This window comes from Falco peregrinus, chromosome 4 (assembly GCF_023634155.1).
Source record: "Falco peregrinus isolate bFalPer1 chromosome 4, bFalPer1.pri, whole genome shotgun sequence".
Taxonomy (NCBI): domain Eukaryota; kingdom Metazoa; phylum Chordata; class Aves; order Falconiformes; family Falconidae; genus Falco; species Falco peregrinus.
The window spans coordinates 21,209,084-21,229,189 of NC_073724.1; the positions used below are offsets into that span (position 1 = coordinate 21,209,084).

Consider the following 20,106-nt stretch of genomic DNA (forward strand, 5'->3'; position numbering starts at 1 on the left):
CACTGTTTACAGGGCAGGAAAATAACGGGTATTCTAAATTATATCATTGTGTGCCACACTCCACAGCTGTATTTATCAGGCAGGAGAAACATGATAACTGCTTCTCAAAGCCTGAAGGCTGTTTTCCAAAACAACTTTTTGCTGATCCCAGCAGGCAAGTAAAATGACAAACGTGTTGGTCGTGGTTTACTACCACAGTAACCATCAAAATGTAAAGATTTACAATAGCATGTTGAGACACACCAGCACTGCTTATTGCTTGTTCTAATATGTGCTCTATACTAGCTCATGCATATTGTTGTTGGTGGTTACCGTTTTATGTTAGATTGTTTATTGCATAAAACTCTAAGTTCCACAGTGAATCCTAAATTTTCACATTTTTCTTGTTGTTAGAATGGCCTCAAAGAGAACTATTTCAAGCTACTGCTTCTAGAGAGTAGCTAGAAGAGTCTTTTCTCACTAATGAATTGACTATTGGATTAAAAACAATTTTTCATTTCCACATAAAATTTTATATGGAAAGAAAATTAAGAATAAACTGATGCACAATGGTATAATCCAGTCCTCTAGGACTGTTCTAGCAATATTGGTTCTTTTGTGCCTTTCTAGTCTACAACGCAAATATACCTTGAACATGGATTGAGTTATAGTTATATATAGGATATAAGTTAAAATATAGGAAGTATGTAGTGAAATAAGTATTTATAGATTTGTTCCATAAAAGAAAACGTAGGGTTGTTTGGTTTGGTTTGGTTTTTTATATATAACCACCAAGTGATTTTATAAGTAAACGAAGCATTTAGTGACAAATTGCACCACCTATGGTGTTTGACCTCATGCTCCATTGTAAAGCCATTTTTTTCACTCTGATCCACCGGTACCGACAGCTCCTCCTTAAACACACTACTGAAATTAATTTTCATTGTATTGAAGTTTTAGCTAGTCCCACAGATACTGCAAAACAGCTTTCTCACAAAATTGTGAGTCCTGATATTACTAAGGAGTGTCAGCACTCATTCTCGAGAGGTTTCCTTGAATAATGGCAACAAAGATGTCCCAGAAAAAGCAGGAATTTTAATTGTCTTTTCTGCAACAGACAAAATTCACTCCCAAATCTTTACTGTTCCTTACCAGTGTTGTAAAAAAGTAGTGGTAGTATTCGGTCATCATTCCCATGGAAAGAATCTGTTGAAAGAGATTGGAAGGTGAATATACTTTACTTTGGATGCTTTCAGTGTACTCCACTGTCTTTTGAAAAGTACGGGTTAATCTGGAACAACACATTACAGGTCATGAAAACTCAATTACAATAAAACCCACATTTTTCTTAGGAGTAAAAGATACTCTGTTGTATTTAAATTATGTTTATCATCTCTGCTCAGCAAAGAGATTAAAGATTGCAAAACCTCTGGGAGAAGAAAAATTACTAGTGATAATGAGAAGCTGATTTTTTTAAAAGTGAAATTCTTTAGTCTGTGGTTTAGAAGTGTTAAAAAGGAATTTACTAGCAGACAACAGAATTTGTAGGGAAAAGTGCTTAGATGCAGGTGTTTTTATTCTGCATTGCCAAGTGAGAACAAGACACTCTGTGAGTGCTTACTGAAGTAAACAAGAAAAACAAAAAGCTTGTATAAATGCCTTTTTTCCCCACCTGGGGAATGCAGGTCTGCAGGAGGTTGTCAAAACAACTAGTACAAAAGGATTTCTGGTCTGGATTAATTTTCTAGAGTTAGACCTTTTGAAGGTCTGCAAGGTAAGGATGGCATTTAAATGCATACTGACTGGCCACCTTGGGTGGAAAAGGATGAAATTTTTTTTTCCAGCCCTCACATTGCAGGAAACTTCTAGAGGGATGTGTTTTTTCCATCAGCACCACTCCAAAAATCATTGGAAATGCTTGCATAAAACACCCCTGATGGTGTATAGCAGGATGCTCTACACAGGGCTCCTCAAACTTTTTAACCAGGGGGCCGGCGCACGGATGCAGTGGCAGGCTGTCATCTGCGGCTGCTTGGTTTCCCACCCCAGCCCCCGGTGGGGGGGACAGGGGGGTCTGTAAATACCGGGGGCTGGACTGAGGACCCTGCAGGGGCCGTATCCAGCCTGCGGGCCATAGTTTGAGGACCCCTGTTCTACAGTTTCATCCCAGTATCACCTATTCTTGTCGCTGCGTCCATGTTCGCTATTTTCACGATGCAGGCTTTTTGCCCTGTCTGGGATCGTGGGAGGAGTAATTATGAGCTAGGAAACTACTGAAGAATTTTTTATCATGACAGTAACACAGACAAAGGTTAAATGTTATTTAGTCTGGACCACAGTCACGTAAGATTCTGCTTTTAATGGCATTTTAGAACTCTTAGCAGAGCCTGAAGAGCTGTTTGAAAAACAGGGTGAAACAGTGTGATTCGTTTGCCAAAACTCCCTTTCATGGCAAAAGCTTCTGAAAATCAGTTGTGTGATTGTGTACGGCAACGCCTCACCTAAAAAAGGAAAGAATCTGATCTTTCTAAGCTGTAGCAGATACTAAACGCAGCTCAGTGTTAATCACAAACAACCCATCTATTTCCAGCCACTAAAAATTAAGCCAGAAGGCAGGTAATTTATTGAAATGCTCCACTGAATTTACATGTCAAAATCGCCTTTTGTATTTCCTATTGTATTAATCCTCTTCTATTCCATTTCTTACATTATATTATTACCTGTAGAAATGAGCAATCTAGCAATCCTGGAGACTGATGTTCCTTCCCTATTTACAAACAGAGAGTGATATATGGTAGCATCAGTGGAAGCTTTTGCATACTGTGTTTCCCAGCTGACTGGGCTGGACTCAGTTCTGCTCCCTGGAGCCACTGGGTTTCTGTGTCTGCGGTCCCTGCTATGGGAAGGAGGTGCCAGTCAGGATTTTTATGATGCAGGTCTCTTCCGAGCTGAAACTGTACTGAAGTAACTCAATGGCTTCATACTGGGTGCAGACCAGCAGCTAGGTTAAATAAATGTGGTTTCCCAGTAATCCTCTGTATGCCTGAATTTATTTGGTCCTCTACAGGAATTTTGCAGTTAGTCCATGGTGTTACATTAGCATGAAAGCAGGTTTATACTGGTAAGTGTAAATAGTGCAGATACCAAGATTTAAATTAGTGATTCATCATAGTTTTAATTCTAGCATGAGATAGAAGAGCTGACATCAACTGACTGCACTTCTGTTATCAGAAAATATAAACTCCAATCTGCCTGCACAGAAATACTAAGACAATGGGGAGCCAGGACAGTGCTAAGCCATATAATGCCTTAAAATACAATTTCACATTAACTAGACAGATACATTAACTAGAATGATTATAAAGTGTCTAGCCTGGATCTTTGGGAAGCATTACCTAGCTCATGCTGCTGCAGCTACACTGTTACTGGGTAACCTGCTAGTTAATCCAAAGTAGCCCAGTTATTACTTTCCTCGCAAATCCAAGGGTAGTATCCTGAGAAGAGTGTTTGCCTCCTGAACACATTTTGTATTAAAACTTTTTATGAGAATATTGATTCCTAAGTAATGTGCTATAAACAGAGCTGGAAGGACACGGACATACCTGTGAATAATAATGATTTCAAAAGCCATGCTACAGGATTGTCTTTGGAAAAAAACCCAGAGCCAAACCCCCTGAAAATCAAAGGCAATTGCACGTAAAAAGTGAGGTTCAGCCAGCAATGTTAGCTGCCATAACCAAGACAGTTTCACAATGGCAATTGCTGGAAGGGTGCCATGGATTTGCCAAGGACCCTGCACCCAAGGGCTCCATGAGAGACGTTTGCTGAAATTCTTCCAAATAAAATATTGCAGCAGTCCAGGAAAGCTTAATCAATGTGTCATTTTTGTATTTTCTATATTAACAATGACTCATTAAGATACGAAGATACAGACAGCTAGAAGGGAGCTTGTAAGTGCATGCACACATTAATAGTGTCCTTGTTTGGTTAAGGAATAAGAGTTGGTGTTGGATCTGTCCCAGGCTGGGATCTACCCTCTCACTTAGCATTGGTTACAAGAACAGCCTTAACTGGTTGTCCTCCCATCTAACAGTCATTAAGGATGCTAATTGGTTAACAGTTATATAGCACTTATACATCACTGTGACATGTGGGTTAGATCTGTAGATTGACCTAAATAGGGTACTTTTCATTCATGGATTGTAAAGACTTTGCAACAATAACTTATTTGTGTTTTAGGGTAACATGGTAGCTAAATAAAATTCCCAGTGAATGACGATTTAAGGACAGTAACAAATCACCATTCTGAAGGATGGTATTAGGAAACCAGGAGATAAAGACAAGTTAAATCAAAAGGAATGCTGAGTATCATGTTAGAGACCCCAAAGGGCTAATGGCTCCCAAGTCTCAATGACTTGGGTGTCCTATTAGTGTAAACAGGAGAGTTGTGAGGAGTCATCTTCTGCTGTGTGTTTGCAGTGCAGCAGATACAGGAAAAGCAGCTTTTAGAAACTACCAGGAGTGAGAAAATAATAAAAGCCTGTTAGGAGCAAAGACTCCTTTCAGGCTGGGACACCTCTGAAGTACCTTGCAAAGCTGCTGCAAAGGCTCTTCCCAAAGAGCAAGTGTCCTCCCCAGTGATGAAAATAAGCACAGCAGCCCAGAACAGAGAAGGGAAGGCAAGACTGGTTTATTTACATATAGCTGCCCATAAGAAACTGGAATGAGATTTCATTACACATTCCTATTTAAATAACTTTGCATGTAATTGTTAAAATAATTATGCATCTGATATAAAATTTCTAGCTAAATAATAACAGCTTTTAGTAGTGTGGAACTTAGATGAATTTAAATTAGTGAAACCAGGCTAAAATATTCTCCTTTCTCCTTGTAGATCTCCTACTCATTTTACCATGCATAAAATCTGTTCTTCAGCCAAACTCAGATGTGGTAGGATTATGGATTATCTTGGCAAATAAGAAAGAGACTTCCATCTCTAACTACCCATTTCAGATAGGAAGGTTTGGCCTTGTCTTTTGTAGCTTTGCATTTTTAGCTGAGGGTCATGAACTGCAATGTGAATCTGAAAAAGTATCAGTGGTCGTATATGGCAAGCCGACAGAAGCTGGATAAAAGAATTCTCTCTGATGTCTATAAATCTCTTTGGGTGCTCTGTTCCTGGCTTGCATCATATCCCAGCTCCAACCTGCATTTGCCCATCAAAAAAATCACCACCTCACTTAGTGTCAGACTCACTAGTGTCAGTCTTCCTTCAAGGTGGGCTGAAACCGGAATGATGGTGAAGCATATTAGTGGGAACTGCATCAAACACTTTGCTTGCTTTCACTTTGCATTTTCCTCACTCATGCTACTAATTAATTCCATGACCATTAAATGAATGCATTTCATTATTCAATGGATTAGTACCACTACTGTTTTCTAAGATCAGCAAGATACACCATAAAGAACAAAAGCCCCTCCGCCTCCTTGCCTCTCAAGTGTTCAAGATAAAAGGCTTATACCGTGCTTGCAATGCTTCCGGGCACCCTGTGAGGACAGCTTTACTTGGACATGACTTCACTTACTGGAAATCTGCATCCCACTCGGTCACAGCAGTGGTCCAGCTGGAACAGATAGAGTTCCTCCAACATGGACACGAGCCATGTCGAGAAACAAGATATATTCCGTAAATACTTCACTAGTATAGTATTGGTGTCCAGCTGGAAGCAAGGGCCATAACAATAGGACAGGACAAATGTGTTGGCCCAGGGTCCCAGCCAGCTGTGGCTGGATCCTTCTCCTTCCTGAAGAGATCCCAGGGAGCTAGGGCTGCAGCATTACCTTTCAAACTCCAGCGTGGACACCATCTCACATCTCATTTTATTATTAATTATATGTCTGTCACGTAGTAAAAGTGACCATGGAAGTCTTTATAAAATGCTCTGTGAGTGTCCTCAATCTGATTATATATACAGTAATTTTCATAAAATTTATTTTAGAGGTGTGGAGGAAGGAGGAGATAATTTAAGGCTAGTAGCAACATAATTTATGAGACAAGTTTGCCTAGCAGTAAAAGCTATGTCAACTATTGGTGTATTAAACAAAATAAATTGAAGGTTAACCGTAACAACTTAACCTCTTGAACTAAGTTCCTCATACAAAAAGACAATATCAGAAGAAATACAGTATGTGCAGGATATATTGGAAGATTCATACATAAAACATTGCAATTTGCAATAGCTAGATTTAACTGACTTGTGGGATTTCTTACCTAGTCTAGACAGAGCACCAAATGTCTGTCCACAAAATATTTCAGGTAAATGTTGTAAACACCAGATTTTTCCTTAAGAACGTGCTTCCAGCTTCCTTGTATAAAGGGTTCAGTCCTGCTAGTCTTAGACAAGTTTGAAGGGTGCCTTACTATCTCACGCTCTTTAAGGGATAACTGGTTCTAGGCTTAGGAAGGACAGAGGTGCTAGACACCCTTGGAGCACAGCAGGACAGGCAATGCTGAAGTTAAACAGGGAGGTTCCTAAGGAGCTTCAACAGATCCTGAGCAGACTTTGGAGATCACAATTTTGCCTTAAAAAGCCACAGCTGCATTTAGCTCCTGGTTTTGGCATCTAATTCTCTGCTAGATCTCACTCCTTGTCAGATGATTTGTTCAGTCTTCACGAGCTTTACAGCTCCAGCAGCCAAGACTTTCAAGGAGACTGTGGGAGTGACAGACCAGCTGCAACATTTTCCATCAGCTCTGCTGGTGTGGTACGTCTGGTTTGGAAACCCTGATGGCATAACCTCCCAATTTAAGTAATTTCAGAATATCTTGCTCCCTGTGGAGCAGGTCACTTTGGGCAGCAGAACTGCTAGTTTGGGTAGCTACCTGGTTACAGGCAACAGAGCTGGAAAACACCCTCAGCCACTGTGCACCAGTTGCATGAGGTTACCGACCCTCATGTGGGAATATGGAGAGAAAATTCACAGTGACTATTGAGAAAGGCAGCAATTAATAATCACAATTTCTTCTTGCTCCTTCCAGATCTGGGAGAGGGCCAGAGGAGAGGGCCAGACCTCATTAAGCTGGTCAGGACTGTGAAAGCCTTGGCTCTCTGCAGCATGTCAGAGAGAAGGGAAATGCATGAGTTTAGGGGATAGGTTATTCAGCTGTGTGTGGGCTTTGTATTTTGTTTAATTAGGTTATTGATTCACCTGTTCTTCTTCTGCACAAGAAACAAGTGTGGCCTAATGGTATTTTAGTTAAAGCTATAAATAAGCAGAAGATAGTCTTGCTTAAGAGAAGAAATCTGTCTTTTGTGCTGTTTTGTAAAGAAAAGGCTGCAGGAGGCAAGTGAGGAGGTCACCTCCCCTCATCCCACAGCCCGGTAAGGAGGCTAGGTCAGGTAGGTCTGCATTCCCAAACACAGCTCTATATACTGACTCTTTCAGGACATAATTCTGGATGTGCTAATCCTTTTGCTTCCCAGAGAGAGCTTTTGGGCATCCCTTGCCCTCCCTTCCTGGGTAACAAGCTGTGCAACAGGCAGTGCCCCCTTAGGGCTGGTGCGAGCAGCCCCTGCTTGCAGAGCCCTTGCTGCTGCTGCCAGCCCCAGTGGCGTGGGCACTGCTGGAAGAAGGGCATCAACTTTTCTGCCCTGCCTGTGCCTTCAGCTCAGAGGCAGGCTGGCAGCACAAATGCTACTGGCAGTATGCCTGGCTGCCTCCCAGCAGGGAAATGCACCCAGAGCAGGTGAGAGGTGGCCTTTTGCCTCTTTCCCAGCATAGGCAAGGCTTGGAGGAGGTGAGGGATGCTGCCCACCTGCGCTGGGGGATCGCCCAAAGGCGATGGAGCAGATCCTGGTGCAGAGGCCCTCTTGGGCTTGGAGGGGGGAAATGCAGACCCTTGTGCAAAACTTTTGGGGCAAACCTGTCCAGGTCTGGGGGGTGAACAGGACACAGGAACTGAGCATAAGCGATGGTAGGTATGTTCCTGTGTGACCCCGTTGCATTTTTAATCTGTTAAAATACCTGCTGCAACCCCAACCCACTACAAGTCCCCACTTTCTTTATCTTCTGCATAGGCTACTAAGCATCTACTATGTTATTGTAAATACAGTAGGCAGACAAGAAATTATTGCTTTGGGGACAGGTTTAGGTGACTGTTAGCCCTGATTCCTACTCCTGTTATAAATCTTATATAAATTAACAATGATATGATATATTGTTCCTGTAATAGCTATTGGATCATTTACAAAGTCAAAAACATTTTCTACTAATATTGCAGTTCTCTTAAAATAATTTCTATAGCAGTCTCTTTAATGTCTTGTTTTCATTCAGTGTAAAATTACGTGTATACAGTCATGAGAATGTGAACTGTGGTACTTCATGTAGCTAACCTACAATCAGATGAGTCCACGTGAATTCAGAGCCCTCCACACCTCCACATTTCACAGCTGCCTTTGACAGAGAGGAACTTCAGCACCTGAGTTACTGCTGCCAGCATCTAGGTTCAGCCACAGAGCTATCTTATATAAAAGGCATTTTTCCTTTCTTTCTAGCCTATATTTATGTTGCTTCTTTTCCTGCAGCTCTGACCCACAGGTGTACCTCTCTTAATTTTCCTGTTTTCTCCCACACTGCCATTCACCATCTTGCTCTGAGTTCTTAAGGCATCAGAGGGCATTATCAGTATCTGCAGCTTGTCGGTTGTCTCCCTGATCCATTTCCCACACAAACTGTTCTGCCACTTTGCCCTGTCTTAGTGCATTTTTTAGCACTTTCTCCTCTTCTGCTTTTGACACTAAGGTTTGTTTTGGTTTTGGTGTTTGTTTTTTTTTTTTCATACTCAGTCTTGTATATTTGAAGCTTTGTGCCTCCTGCAGTGTGCCAGACATCTGTACTTTGTTTTTGCAGATCCCTGAAAATTTTTGTTGTCATTTTAACTCTTCCCCCACAAACCTCGTTTTGGAGCAGCTTGTTCCTGCTGTCATGGTTTAATGCTCTTGGACAGTCCTACAGGCAGCACAGTGAGAGGACAGCAGCCCTCCTGCCCAGCCCCCTGCCCAATTACTGCCACTTGCTACAGCGCGCTCCATCATGCGGAAGAGCAGCCGCGCGACTGTGCACCCTCCCCTCACTCTTTGCTTGCATTCCCAGCATCATGCCTGCATCTCACTCTGCTGTAGCATAAATATCTAACTTGCACTGAGAAAAAGCCTAAAATCTAGTATATGCCAACTTTCCTGACAGCAGTAAATCTAACCCTACCAGCTCATGGGAACTTGTGTGCTGCTCTCAGCTGTAGTGCATCTGATTTAGGACACCATCCTGCAAAACTGTATTCACAGGACCAAGATTCTCCAGTCTGGAGAGGGTGGTTCCAGGCTCCGCAGCCTAATGCATCCAGTAAGTTGTTTTACTTATTTTGATACAGAATGTTATTCTGCATAACTTAAATATTCCAGCAAAACATACTGGGATAGAAGCATAGGTTTTAACCTTTATGGGACAGCCCATATCTGTGCATTTAGATCAGTGGAACCACTCTGATGGTCTTCTGGGATCAGATGGGTTTCCCATCAGACCGACTGACAGTAAAAACAACAACCCCTCATACCTACAATTACAGCAAGAAGGGAAATGACATTAACAATGTATTACTTGCTTGGTATTATTGTCTATAGGTCAATGAACTGCAGGAGCTGCTGCTTTTGACTTTGATTGTCTTGAAATACATCGCAAGTGACAACAGTAAATTCCAATTTACACCACTCTCTCTGTGCCCCTGAAAATGTCCTAGCCCATTAACATCAGGCTTTGTGGTGTTTGCCCTTGCCTTGTGTGGCTGTCCAACTCTCACGCTTAGGTCAGGGCTATATCAAACCTTGCAACAATAGCCTCTCTTCCTCTTGTAAAGTATACATTTTTCTTCTGATACTGTCTCCATTCCATCTTCTTGCTGTTCCAGAGTTTAAAGTGTAATGAGGCAGTGCCAGCAGACCAAAACTCGCTTTGTTATAGGGATGTGAATGCAGAGTTATACTCTTGTCTGCAGTGGATTAATGCCCTGTTGTTACTGTAGCCAACACTGACCTGATGTGCAGCCTTTGTGGAGGCAATAGCTTAAGGTCAGCAGCTCCCTAAGCGCTCCAAAATGGGCTCTTTCATTTTTTATGGGAAAGACATAAAAACTGTTGATTAAACTAGGAGAAGCTAAAATAAATGCAACAAACTTCCATGTCAAACAGAACTTGAAGTATTAAAAAGAAATACATATTTCCTTTTGTGGGATATCTATGGGCTTCTCTTCAGACATCAGTACTGCTGCTGGTCCTTATGGCTCTGCTTTGTGAAGCCCTGAAGTCGTACGGAGTGCTCAGGTTTTGAAGCTGCTGCACATTCTGTAACAGCTTCTGTCCCTGGTATTCACAAGCCTATGGCCCAACTGGCAAAAGCATTCGGTTTCAGTGTTTCCCAGAAAATGAAAACCAGAAAGGCTGACAACTTTCAGGGTACAAAATGCATGTCATGATTTTTCACCCCCTTACCTGCTTTAGGATTTCTGCTGCCGTTTCATGTGAGCAATCAAATATCACGTAGAACTCCTTGCCCTTCTTCATCTCCTTGAGTAAAGGCCTGGCATCTTTATTTCCAGAGGGCAGCTGGCGGATTTTGATTTTAATGTTGTATCTAGAAGGGGCTTTGATGAGCTCCTGCAGGCGAATTAGACCTGAAAAATTATATGCAATTATGCAATTAACCATTCTGTGCAATGAGTATTTATTGTCACTTGAACAGGGTCTCTTATCAGTCCCAAAATATTTCATATACCTAAAAGGTAGTTGTTAGCTTTGTATTTGGCAGCCTCCTAACTAATATTGTTATAGCTTTTCCTTTTCGTGGTTATACTTGGCTTTAACACCTAATTTTCTGAAGCACTTTAATTGGTTGACTCTAAGATATGTTTGTATTGATGCTATATTGCTATGGTTTACTGCTAAAGGGAAAGAATGCTTCTTCCTTGGCAACTAATTATTATTTTGGTATTAAACCACAAGAACATAGATTTGAAGAAACCCCCTTACTAACTTTCCTGCCTAATGTTAAGCATGAGCAGATGACGGGTGGTAGAGGGAGAAAAATCTTCAACGGCCAGCAACTCCATTGTGGCTCACTTAGAAGCCAGTGGCTACCCTGAGTGGCACCTACCAGTAATTATTCTAAAAAAGCAGCCATATGTCTCTCTTTGCCCTCATTTCAGCACACATTGCAATACCCCAGAGGAGAAGCCTTACATTTTTCTTATCATCGACTTAGAGACAAAAAGCATGAAGGCACAGTGACTTGCATAAAGTCACTCAGCAAGTCTGAGATCTTATAAAGAACTGAAATATTTTGAGATCTAGCTCTACATATGTAAACAAAAGAACATGATCTCTCAGACCGTGTCTTCGGCTGGTACAGATTTACATGGTTTATTTGAAGTCAGTGGAGCTCAACCAGTTGAAGATTTCTCCAAGTATTTAAACACAGTGCAATTCCACCAGCTAATTCAGCACTCCTATGTAATTTGTACTGCCTCCAAAACCCAAGTATGATAGTTAAGAGTTCTTTGAGGTGTGTGATTACAGTCTCTTTCTCATTATCCATGAATGTAATTTACCCACAAAAGCTCGTGATCTCCTGCTGAGTCAAAGTAAAAGGCTGCCTTAACAATATGCATAAAGAGAGAGAATGCAGGCAAGAAGCACTTCTTGAACAAAAATCAAACAAATTATTAATATGAAACTCCTCCTGGGAGCAAGTGTGTTTTTGTCTTCTGCGTGAATGTTCTTGATTGAATGGTCCAGTGGTATGTATAAGGCAAGATGAAGCATCCGTATTTCTTCTGAGGTTAGCGAGTGATTGCTATGTCGAGGACTGCCAGCTTTCACTCAAGTACGGGCAATGTGTTTTGAAAAAACTAATCTTTCCCTCTGCCTGTAGTTGCCTGGTCTGTTCTTTGCAGGTTTTCAAGTATCAACAACCAATATAGAATATTAAGCATTATGAGTATTCAAATGTAAATTGCTGCACGCGCTGTGAGATCGGAGCCTGGCTGCAAGCCAGCTTGTGTAAATATGAAACGATCTGAGCTCATTATTATGAGAACAGGGCACATGCTTCCAACATTGACTAACAAGTAGGGGAGTTTATGTAATCTGGCTGTAAAGCCATAGCTTGGTTGTACCGTGCACTCAAGTGTTCAGCCCTTGACTGCAGTGTCTTGGCCACTATAATGAATGGCAACTCTGAGGGAAAACTGAGATTTGAGAGGAAGAGCCCAGCATGCAGGGAATCTTGCATCTTATCAACAGCCTCAGAGTGAGTACTGTTGTTTCCCTTTCCAGCAACAAATAGTACTTAAGCACAAGTGTAGTGAAGAGCAGAAGAAAAGGATTTGCCTACCCACCTCCATCTCCTTTCTGGGGGAAGGAAAACGCTGTGTGCCATAAACTATATCAGTCGCATGAGACTTGGACCTTGCACTTCCCATCTCCTCCTACTGCTACATGAAGTGAAGGTAAAGCCCAGCTATAGTGCACTGAAGAAGCCAAAGAAGCAGTGAAAAGGACTGCAGTTATTTTTCTGGAGGCCCAGACAAAAGCCTGAATCAGCTGACTGCCAGCATAATTAGTAGCACAGGGGAATAACCATCAGTGCTCTCCTTCCTCTTCCTCCTGCTCAACAAATCCAGACCCCTGGGCATGATACCACCCTGTCTGGATTTGTGAAATGGTTAGTTTGACTCCTGGGGGGATGGGAAGGCCTGGGCAAATGCAGTGCTTAGGGCAGTCACCCTTCTCTGGCTTGGTGAGACCATCTGGAGCTCAGCCTCCAACAGGCAGGAGGCACCACGGACTGCCCGTGAAGTTGAGAAGGATGTAGTAGCCAAGCTGGGAATGGCTCAGAAGTGACATATCCTGGGCATCAGCCCCCTCTCTGCAAAGTGAGCGATGTGGCCTGAACAGCAATGCAGGACTGCACTGGAGCAGCAGCTTGGGTAGGGAAGGTGTTGTAGAGTCCGGCCAGGTGGAAGTGTGGTGGCTGAGCGTGAACTGTGAGGGGCCTGGAGACAGTCTTGGCCAGTACTATTGAAAGGAAAGGCTCAAGTTAGGGATTTGAAACAAAATCTACAAGGATGGAAAGCAGGCTTGTTTCACCAACTTTCTTGGCCTACTGTCTGCCATTCTGCTGCCTTTTACCCAGACTTGTAAAGACTTTCCCTTTTTCCTTCAGAAACGGGGTTGGGCATTTTCTGTATGGTTAAGGAACTATCTTGTGGTCTCTAACCTTGATGGATGCAGTAAGCTTTGGGGTTGGATTTCCAACTTCAGATAGTGGTTTAAAAAAGACAAATAGTATCCTCTGACACTTGAGTAAAATGTTAAAATAAGTGAAAGTCTTTGAATATTTCATATCATTTTGCAATGTCTCAAACTACTGCAACTTCTATGTGACAAATTTAGGAGTTCAATCATGACTAACAAGCACAATGTTCCAACAGGCAAATAATCATACACATTGGCAGTAAGGGTGGCAGTGTGTGTTGGAAGAAAGTGTTCACCCCCCCAATTACACCCCTTTTTTTTTTTAATTAATAAAATGTATATGTAATTTGGCCAGACTCAAACCTGAGGAAAGCTTTTACTGCTTTGTGAGAAAGCACTCCTTTTTTTTTTTTTTAGAAAGCTGGGTTAGGTTTAGCAAATTTAGATGTCTCTTGTAACCACAAGTTTAAAGAAAGCAACTTTGGTAAGAACTCAAATTCTGCCCTGTGCAAACTAATTGAACTGATATGATGAAAAGATCTGGTTCCCCTGAGCCTTAAACAAATGCTGGGAGAGCAGGCTAACAAGTCGGGAAAGTCAAGGATTCTTGCAGAGAACGAGAAATTTGATGTAGTTACCCTTCTCAGCACCTGGTAGGTTAAAGTTATTGAATTCAGGGAAGATAAATCAAAAGCAGTCTCAAACATGCTCTGAAGGCAGTGTCACTCCCTTTGCTTGAGCTGTTGATAACTGAGACAAAGTCATGTGTCTGTTACAGATCAATGTGCCAAATAACAAACTGCAGAAGTGGGATATCAGAAGGGATCTATTACAAACCACTAAACCCAGAGAACAGTATGTCTGCACAGTTCTAGCATGTGGAAAGATAAACCATAATTTATGGTACCTAAGTTTGGGAAATGCATCTTCAATGTATCATGCAGTCTCTCGCAAGGCTTTGTTAGATTGTCTTTAAACTTCAGGAGACAAGTTTTTACCTTAGACAAAGGCATTGCACTTGATATAAACAAACTCTTTCTTAACACCTTGATGAAAAATAAAGAGGAATTAATAATCAGAATGAAGACTGATTATGGCCTGGGGACTCCGAACATAACATGGATTACACTTAAAGGAAAAAAGGAGCACGGTCTCTACCTGAAAAATAAACACATTTGCTTAGGAGTCTTTTTTTTTTTTTTTTTTTTTTTTTCCCTAGCACTGGAAAGCTATAGGCTTTAATAAGTGGGATGAGATGTTTAAATACATATTTACTCTATAGCCAGAAGCCATTAATTTACTATCAAGAAAGATGACTTTGGCTGAAAGTCCATCTTTTGATGGCAGGTTAAGGACAGCAACAAGAAATGAAAACCGGCTGCAGTGTGCTTTATCATTCTTATTTATACTGAAGTCTAAAGACAAGAGGGAGAAAAATTCTGATCAGCTCAGGAAACATGAAGAAATTTTACAAATGTATTTCAGGAACAAAATACAAGGTACTGAAGGTCCCTTTGGAGGAGATGGTAAAGTTGGTTAACATGGTGCATGTGGTACCATTTAACATGCTACTTGATAAGAAGCAGGATGAGTAAGCGCTTCTTATTCCAAATGTAATTTTCAACACTATTGGTTGCAGGTTTTCTAGACCTGCTTATATAAAATTTGTGTAACATTGACAGTTCTACAGAGTCCACTCAGCAGGTTACTAACATTCAACAACTAATGTGATAAATATTGGAACCCTGAATGAGTTCTAGAAGATTGGAAGAAAGTGCTAATGTTTCATCAATATCAGGAGGGGTATGTGAGATAACATAGAATGACTTATCCCAGTAAGCATTGGACCAGCTATGAGTAAACCTCATATGGTGGTAAAATGCTGAAAAATGAAAACTTGGGATTATACTTGAGAGATGCTATGGTATCAAGGGAAGACAGCTCTGCATCACACAATGCCTTTGGTGTTACAAGTTCTGTTAACACAGGCAGCTTCCCACATGTGAAGCACTTGTCCCTGGGAGGTGTCCATCTTCATATATCGTACAACCTGCTCATGAAAAATGTGGGACTATAAAATAATCATTTGCCAGATCTCAAAAAGCAGATGTCAGTGAGAAAGCCTTATTAAACAGCAGAGGTCTGGGAAGGCCGGTGCTAAGCCGTTCAGATGTCTGTAGTGCTCTTGTCTCTGCATGCACTCCAAAATCATTGACTGGAAAAAAGTTATGGCTGAAAAACATTTGGATGACAAAAACTGGCAGCATGGTAAATAGTGTTTGAGATAAGGAGGGTATGTGCAAGTGATTTGGATCATTTGGAAATATGAGCACCCCCAGATGAATGGGGTTTTTTAATGTTGCTCAGTCTAGACTTGTAACTGTGTTTCCGCTGATGGCTGTGTCCATGCAGCAGTGCAAACCGTAACTACAGGAGGTGGGCAAATGCAGCTTGGCAGACTGGCACAGTATGTGGTCTCTGTGCTGGAGCTGGCCATGATGGCACACGGGCTTGGAGCAGTGGTGTAGTGTGAAGCATGAAAGGAGGATTTTCCACAATTAAAACTACAAAATAGACTCAACCTGGAGCAGGACTAATCTCACCCTGAATAATTTGGGTATGGATCATTGGAAAGTCACTGTTACAGCTACGAGTTCATTGTTTGTTTAGGAATGAAGCTGCTCTTCACATACAAGAAAAAAAAAATGGTTGGTATAGTTTTCCTTCTTGCTGTGTAACTGTCAAACCTAAGAGATGAAAAAGAGCTTGAACTAAATGGCGTCACTCTGATCCAAAATCCAAAGGCTATTTATATAGATCAAAGTTGATCTGTTTACTTTTCTGACTCCAAGTTAATAAGATGATTGATGATTAATTTACTTTGTAAATATATTTGCAAATTAAGTCCTTTAATATCAGTCATTTTTGTAACTGAACTTGTACACAGCACTTACTGCTTTAGAATGATAATTTGATAATAGGGTAGGCTGAAAAAGACCTCTATTTTGAGTGTATTTTGGTGTACAGTGCAAGGAGTCCAGCAAAAATCCTGCTGGGCTAGACCATCGTCATGGAAATGAAGGAAGACAGCTGCAGTAAGCCCAGACTAAGTTGTTCTTTCTCTTCTACCTCATCCCTTTGGTGTCCTTTCTGAGTCCAATGTGAGCAGAACATTGGCACTGAGACCTGCCTCTTGGATCAGGGAGGAAACGTGTTTCTTTTGTGCTGTTGACAGTGCAGAAAGAAGTTCAACATTTTTAGCCTTAAAATTGAGGTTTGGCTTTTTCTTTTTTTTTTTTTAAGCAGATTCTGTCTTTCAGACGTGTTTTTACAATATGATTTTAAAAGGCATGATTATTTTTTTTATACTCCCTTTAAAGGCTTAGGCGGATGCTGAGCTCATGCCTTACCCAGGTTTGTTTTATGCCATTATCAAAGAATAAATTATAATATTACTTGCACATCTGTAGGGCTCTAGAAGCTGTTATACTTCTGTGGGAAATGGGAAGAGAAAGGGGAATGCAAGTCTCAGAGTGGGTCTGACAGTGAAGTGCTTAATTTCCACCAATGACCACTAATGTACAACAGGTTTTTCCAGAAATGCTGTTTTTCAGTACAGTTCAGCTACATCTTTACCATAGAAAGATAGTGTTAAAGGATGATGATGAGAGTTTACAGTGGAATAACTGTTAGCGTAAATCTTATTTAGTTGGCTTTATTTTCTTCATCTCTGCAGATATGTCTCCAAGATAATATTTTCTGCTGCTTAGAATGTGCCCTTACCTGTAACTTTGTGCCCTGCAAAAAAAAGACCATTGGAAGGTCTTGCTTAGCGTGTCCTGTGTTGTTTTTAATGGTTTGTTTACATTCAAGCCTTTTCTTGTGAAGCCAGATTATGGATCCTTAATCCATGACTAAGTCTACGCTGTAGGAGAGATTATATTCTCTGCAGTCATGCTTGGAATAATTTTTGATGTGTAATCCTGACAGACTGGGCTCCTTCTGAGAGCAGTTTAGGTACACAGCTCTCTCAATGGCCAGAGCAGCAAATGCATTTCTCAGAAACAGTATCTTCCCACTCCAGTGAGGGAAATGATGCTGCCTGAAAAATTTTTGGCTGTTGGTACAATCTATGACAACAGGGGTAGATGTGTAATGCCTAGATAGGTGAAGACATGCAACAGTGGCTTGGACTTATAACATCAACACTCTTCCACGGTCTCTGTGGATTAAAAATGAAAAGGCTTAGTCTCTCATAAGCCTTTAAATCACTTGTTCCAAGAAACGAGTTAATAATTAACTTTGTTGGTTGTTGTTCTGTGAATAAAAAGGGATGTGTTACAGATAGCGGTTGTCTGTGAGATGTCGCCGGACCGCTATGACTGCTGTGTGCCCCAGGGGAGGTTCTTGTCAGAAACAATGAATGATCTTCTCTAAGTGAAGAGTCCCAGGCTGGAAACATTTAGGTGAATTGCAACTTTCAGATTTAGTCTTTGGCACCCAGCTGACAAGTTGCTTGACTGTTTCTGAGCCAGTTTCAAGGAACAAGGTAGCGTCTATGTTAAAAATGCTGCTGCTTGAACACTGGGGTTTTAGATACGTCCCTTATAAGATCAACCCCTCATTGAGAGGGAAAATCCCTTAATCATCCTCACACTAGAATATTTATTGGTTTGAAGCCATGCTGAAGCAAAACATGATTGAGTATTCAGAATCCAGGAGCTACCTTCTAGTGACTTCTTAAGGTCTGATGAAGTGAACAGCTTTCCAAAAGCCTCAGGAGCAGAAGAATAGCTGCACCTTACAAGATTTTTTTCTTCTATATTCTGGGGAAAATGGCTGAACTGTCACAGGCCATCTCTCTCACAGAATTTATTCATACATGCACATTAATAGAAGTACGTGACCTGCAGTGCACCCATACTACTTACCTGTGCTGTCTTCATATACTACTGTTACTATTTTCCAGTTGTAGTATAGTACAAGATCCAAAACTGCTCTGCTGATGGCTGCATAGTCTGGATAGAGGTTGATATAAAAAGCATCTTTGTTATCCACCGTAGGGTGCTTCCACCGGGTCTGAATATGTGGTACTTCAAGTGCATTGCAGATGGACTGCACTGCGCTGACAGAGGAGCTGTGGGAAGGTCCAAACAGAGCAGCGACACCAAGCGCGAGCTGGTCGCATGCTAAGGGGGAGAGGAAGGGAGAGGAAGATGCTGTTAGCTGGCAAAAGCAAGTAACTTGTATGATATTTACTGAGATTACCTGTGCTCCATCCACCCCCATTGCAAGTGGGAATGGGTAACCATGTTGCTCCCAAACCCACTGAGACATTGGCAAATGGTTCCCGAAAATGGCTTTGCTGATTAGCATTCTATCCTAGAACCTGCTTGCTACAAATAAAAATTGAAGCAACTTCTCTGCTCAGTACCTTCATGTCACATTGATTCGTAAATCGCCTTTCTCAAAATGGCATTATCCTGGAGAAACCAGGAACTTTCTGGCTATGGGCTGGCCAAAGGGATGTCACATGAATTAAGTTTTATGGCACCATGTCAGGAAATATGTTCATGAAGTCACAACAGACATGATACGGATTTCCTCCATGACTGGTAAGCTTCTACCAATGTGAGTTGCTTTAATTTCAGGCTACAGAAGGAATATAAACAGTAAAGGGCACTGTGATTCATGGTGCTCCATAATCTGTGTTTACAAAACAGGCAGTAAAGCCTAAAGCTCTCAGTAATGACACAGGGAAATAAAGAACCAACACACACTGACATTTTAGTGCCTTTCCAAATCAGTCAAATGCTAGTACCAGCAAAGGTTTCTTTCTCCTCCTGCCTATATTTCAGCCAAAAGAATCCCTTCTGTAGGTCTTTTAATTTATTTTTTTTCCCCCCTCCTGTATCTTTTCAGGCTAACAGACAGAAGATGAAGTAATACTAACTGTTTTTGACCATTAGTAAAATCTACTGCAAATATTTCTAATAAGCTTTATCAATAGGAACCAAGCCCTGCACGGAGTTGCAATGCTGTACTCTTTGTAAGGTAGTTCTTTGTGGGAAACTTAGAAATGACTGTGATTGGTTGAAATACTAAGTACAGAAACGCCCACAATGACCTGAGATTTTTTAAATTAATATTTACCTCTCTGATAGTAATAGAATATAACAGAAAATCAATTATTTTCTGTTTTCAGTCTACAAATGAGTATTATATAGACAGCATAAAATGCACAGGCTTTCAAGGTTTAATTCAGAAGCCTTCCAAAAGGATCACAGATTTTAATGTGCAAATGGCATCAATAATATCAATAATTCATGATGAGAAGAAATTACTACTGTCTGCATGGATTCCTTGCATGTAGATTTACAAAAATATTTATAATGAACTCCTTGCTAGAGATTAAATGGAGAAGGTACTTTCACAGTAGTCACAGAAGACATTCCCAATCTACAGGAAATCTAAAACCCAGTCTCAGTGTGGATTATATGGATTTTATATCCACCTTACTTGATTTTTTTGATAGCGTATAGATCCAGCATATATCTGATACTTGAGAATGCAACAAACAATTTAAAGCTATATTTTATGTTCTTTGAAAGCATTCTTTTTTTCCCCAGTCTTTAATAAGAAACTAATGTACCACAAGGATAATCTAGTAACTTAGATGTTTGAAAGGCGAGGGCTCACCAGCATTCTAGCATGATTCATAATGTGAAGTATGTTTATTTTCTAGCCTTCAGTTGCCTTACAGCAGACACATCTTTTGCCTTATAGCAGGCATATCTTGTACCATTTACAGTGGCAGATG

The 20,106-nt window shown here is 41.0% G+C and overlaps 1 protein-coding gene across 4 annotated transcripts in view; it reads right to left on the reverse strand.

Annotated features, from left to right (window-relative positions):
• Nucleotides 1-20,106, reverse strand: part of GRIK1 (glutamate ionotropic receptor kainate type subunit 1) — a 174,440-nt gene that overhangs the window by 60,500 nt on the left and 93,834 nt on the right. For all 4 annotated transcript variants that reach the window (XM_055802665.1, XM_055802663.1, XM_055802666.1 and 1 more), the window contains exons 3-5: nucleotides 18,218-18,475; nucleotides 10,524-10,705; nucleotides 1,132-1,185 (exon numbers count right to left, since the gene is read on the reverse strand). In XM_055802665.1, coding sequence (XP_055658640.1) covers nucleotides 1,132-1,185; nucleotides 10,524-10,705; nucleotides 18,218-18,475 — 494 coding nt within the window. The remainder of the gene's footprint in view (nucleotides 1-1,131; nucleotides 1,186-10,523; nucleotides 10,706-18,217; nucleotides 18,476-20,106) is intronic.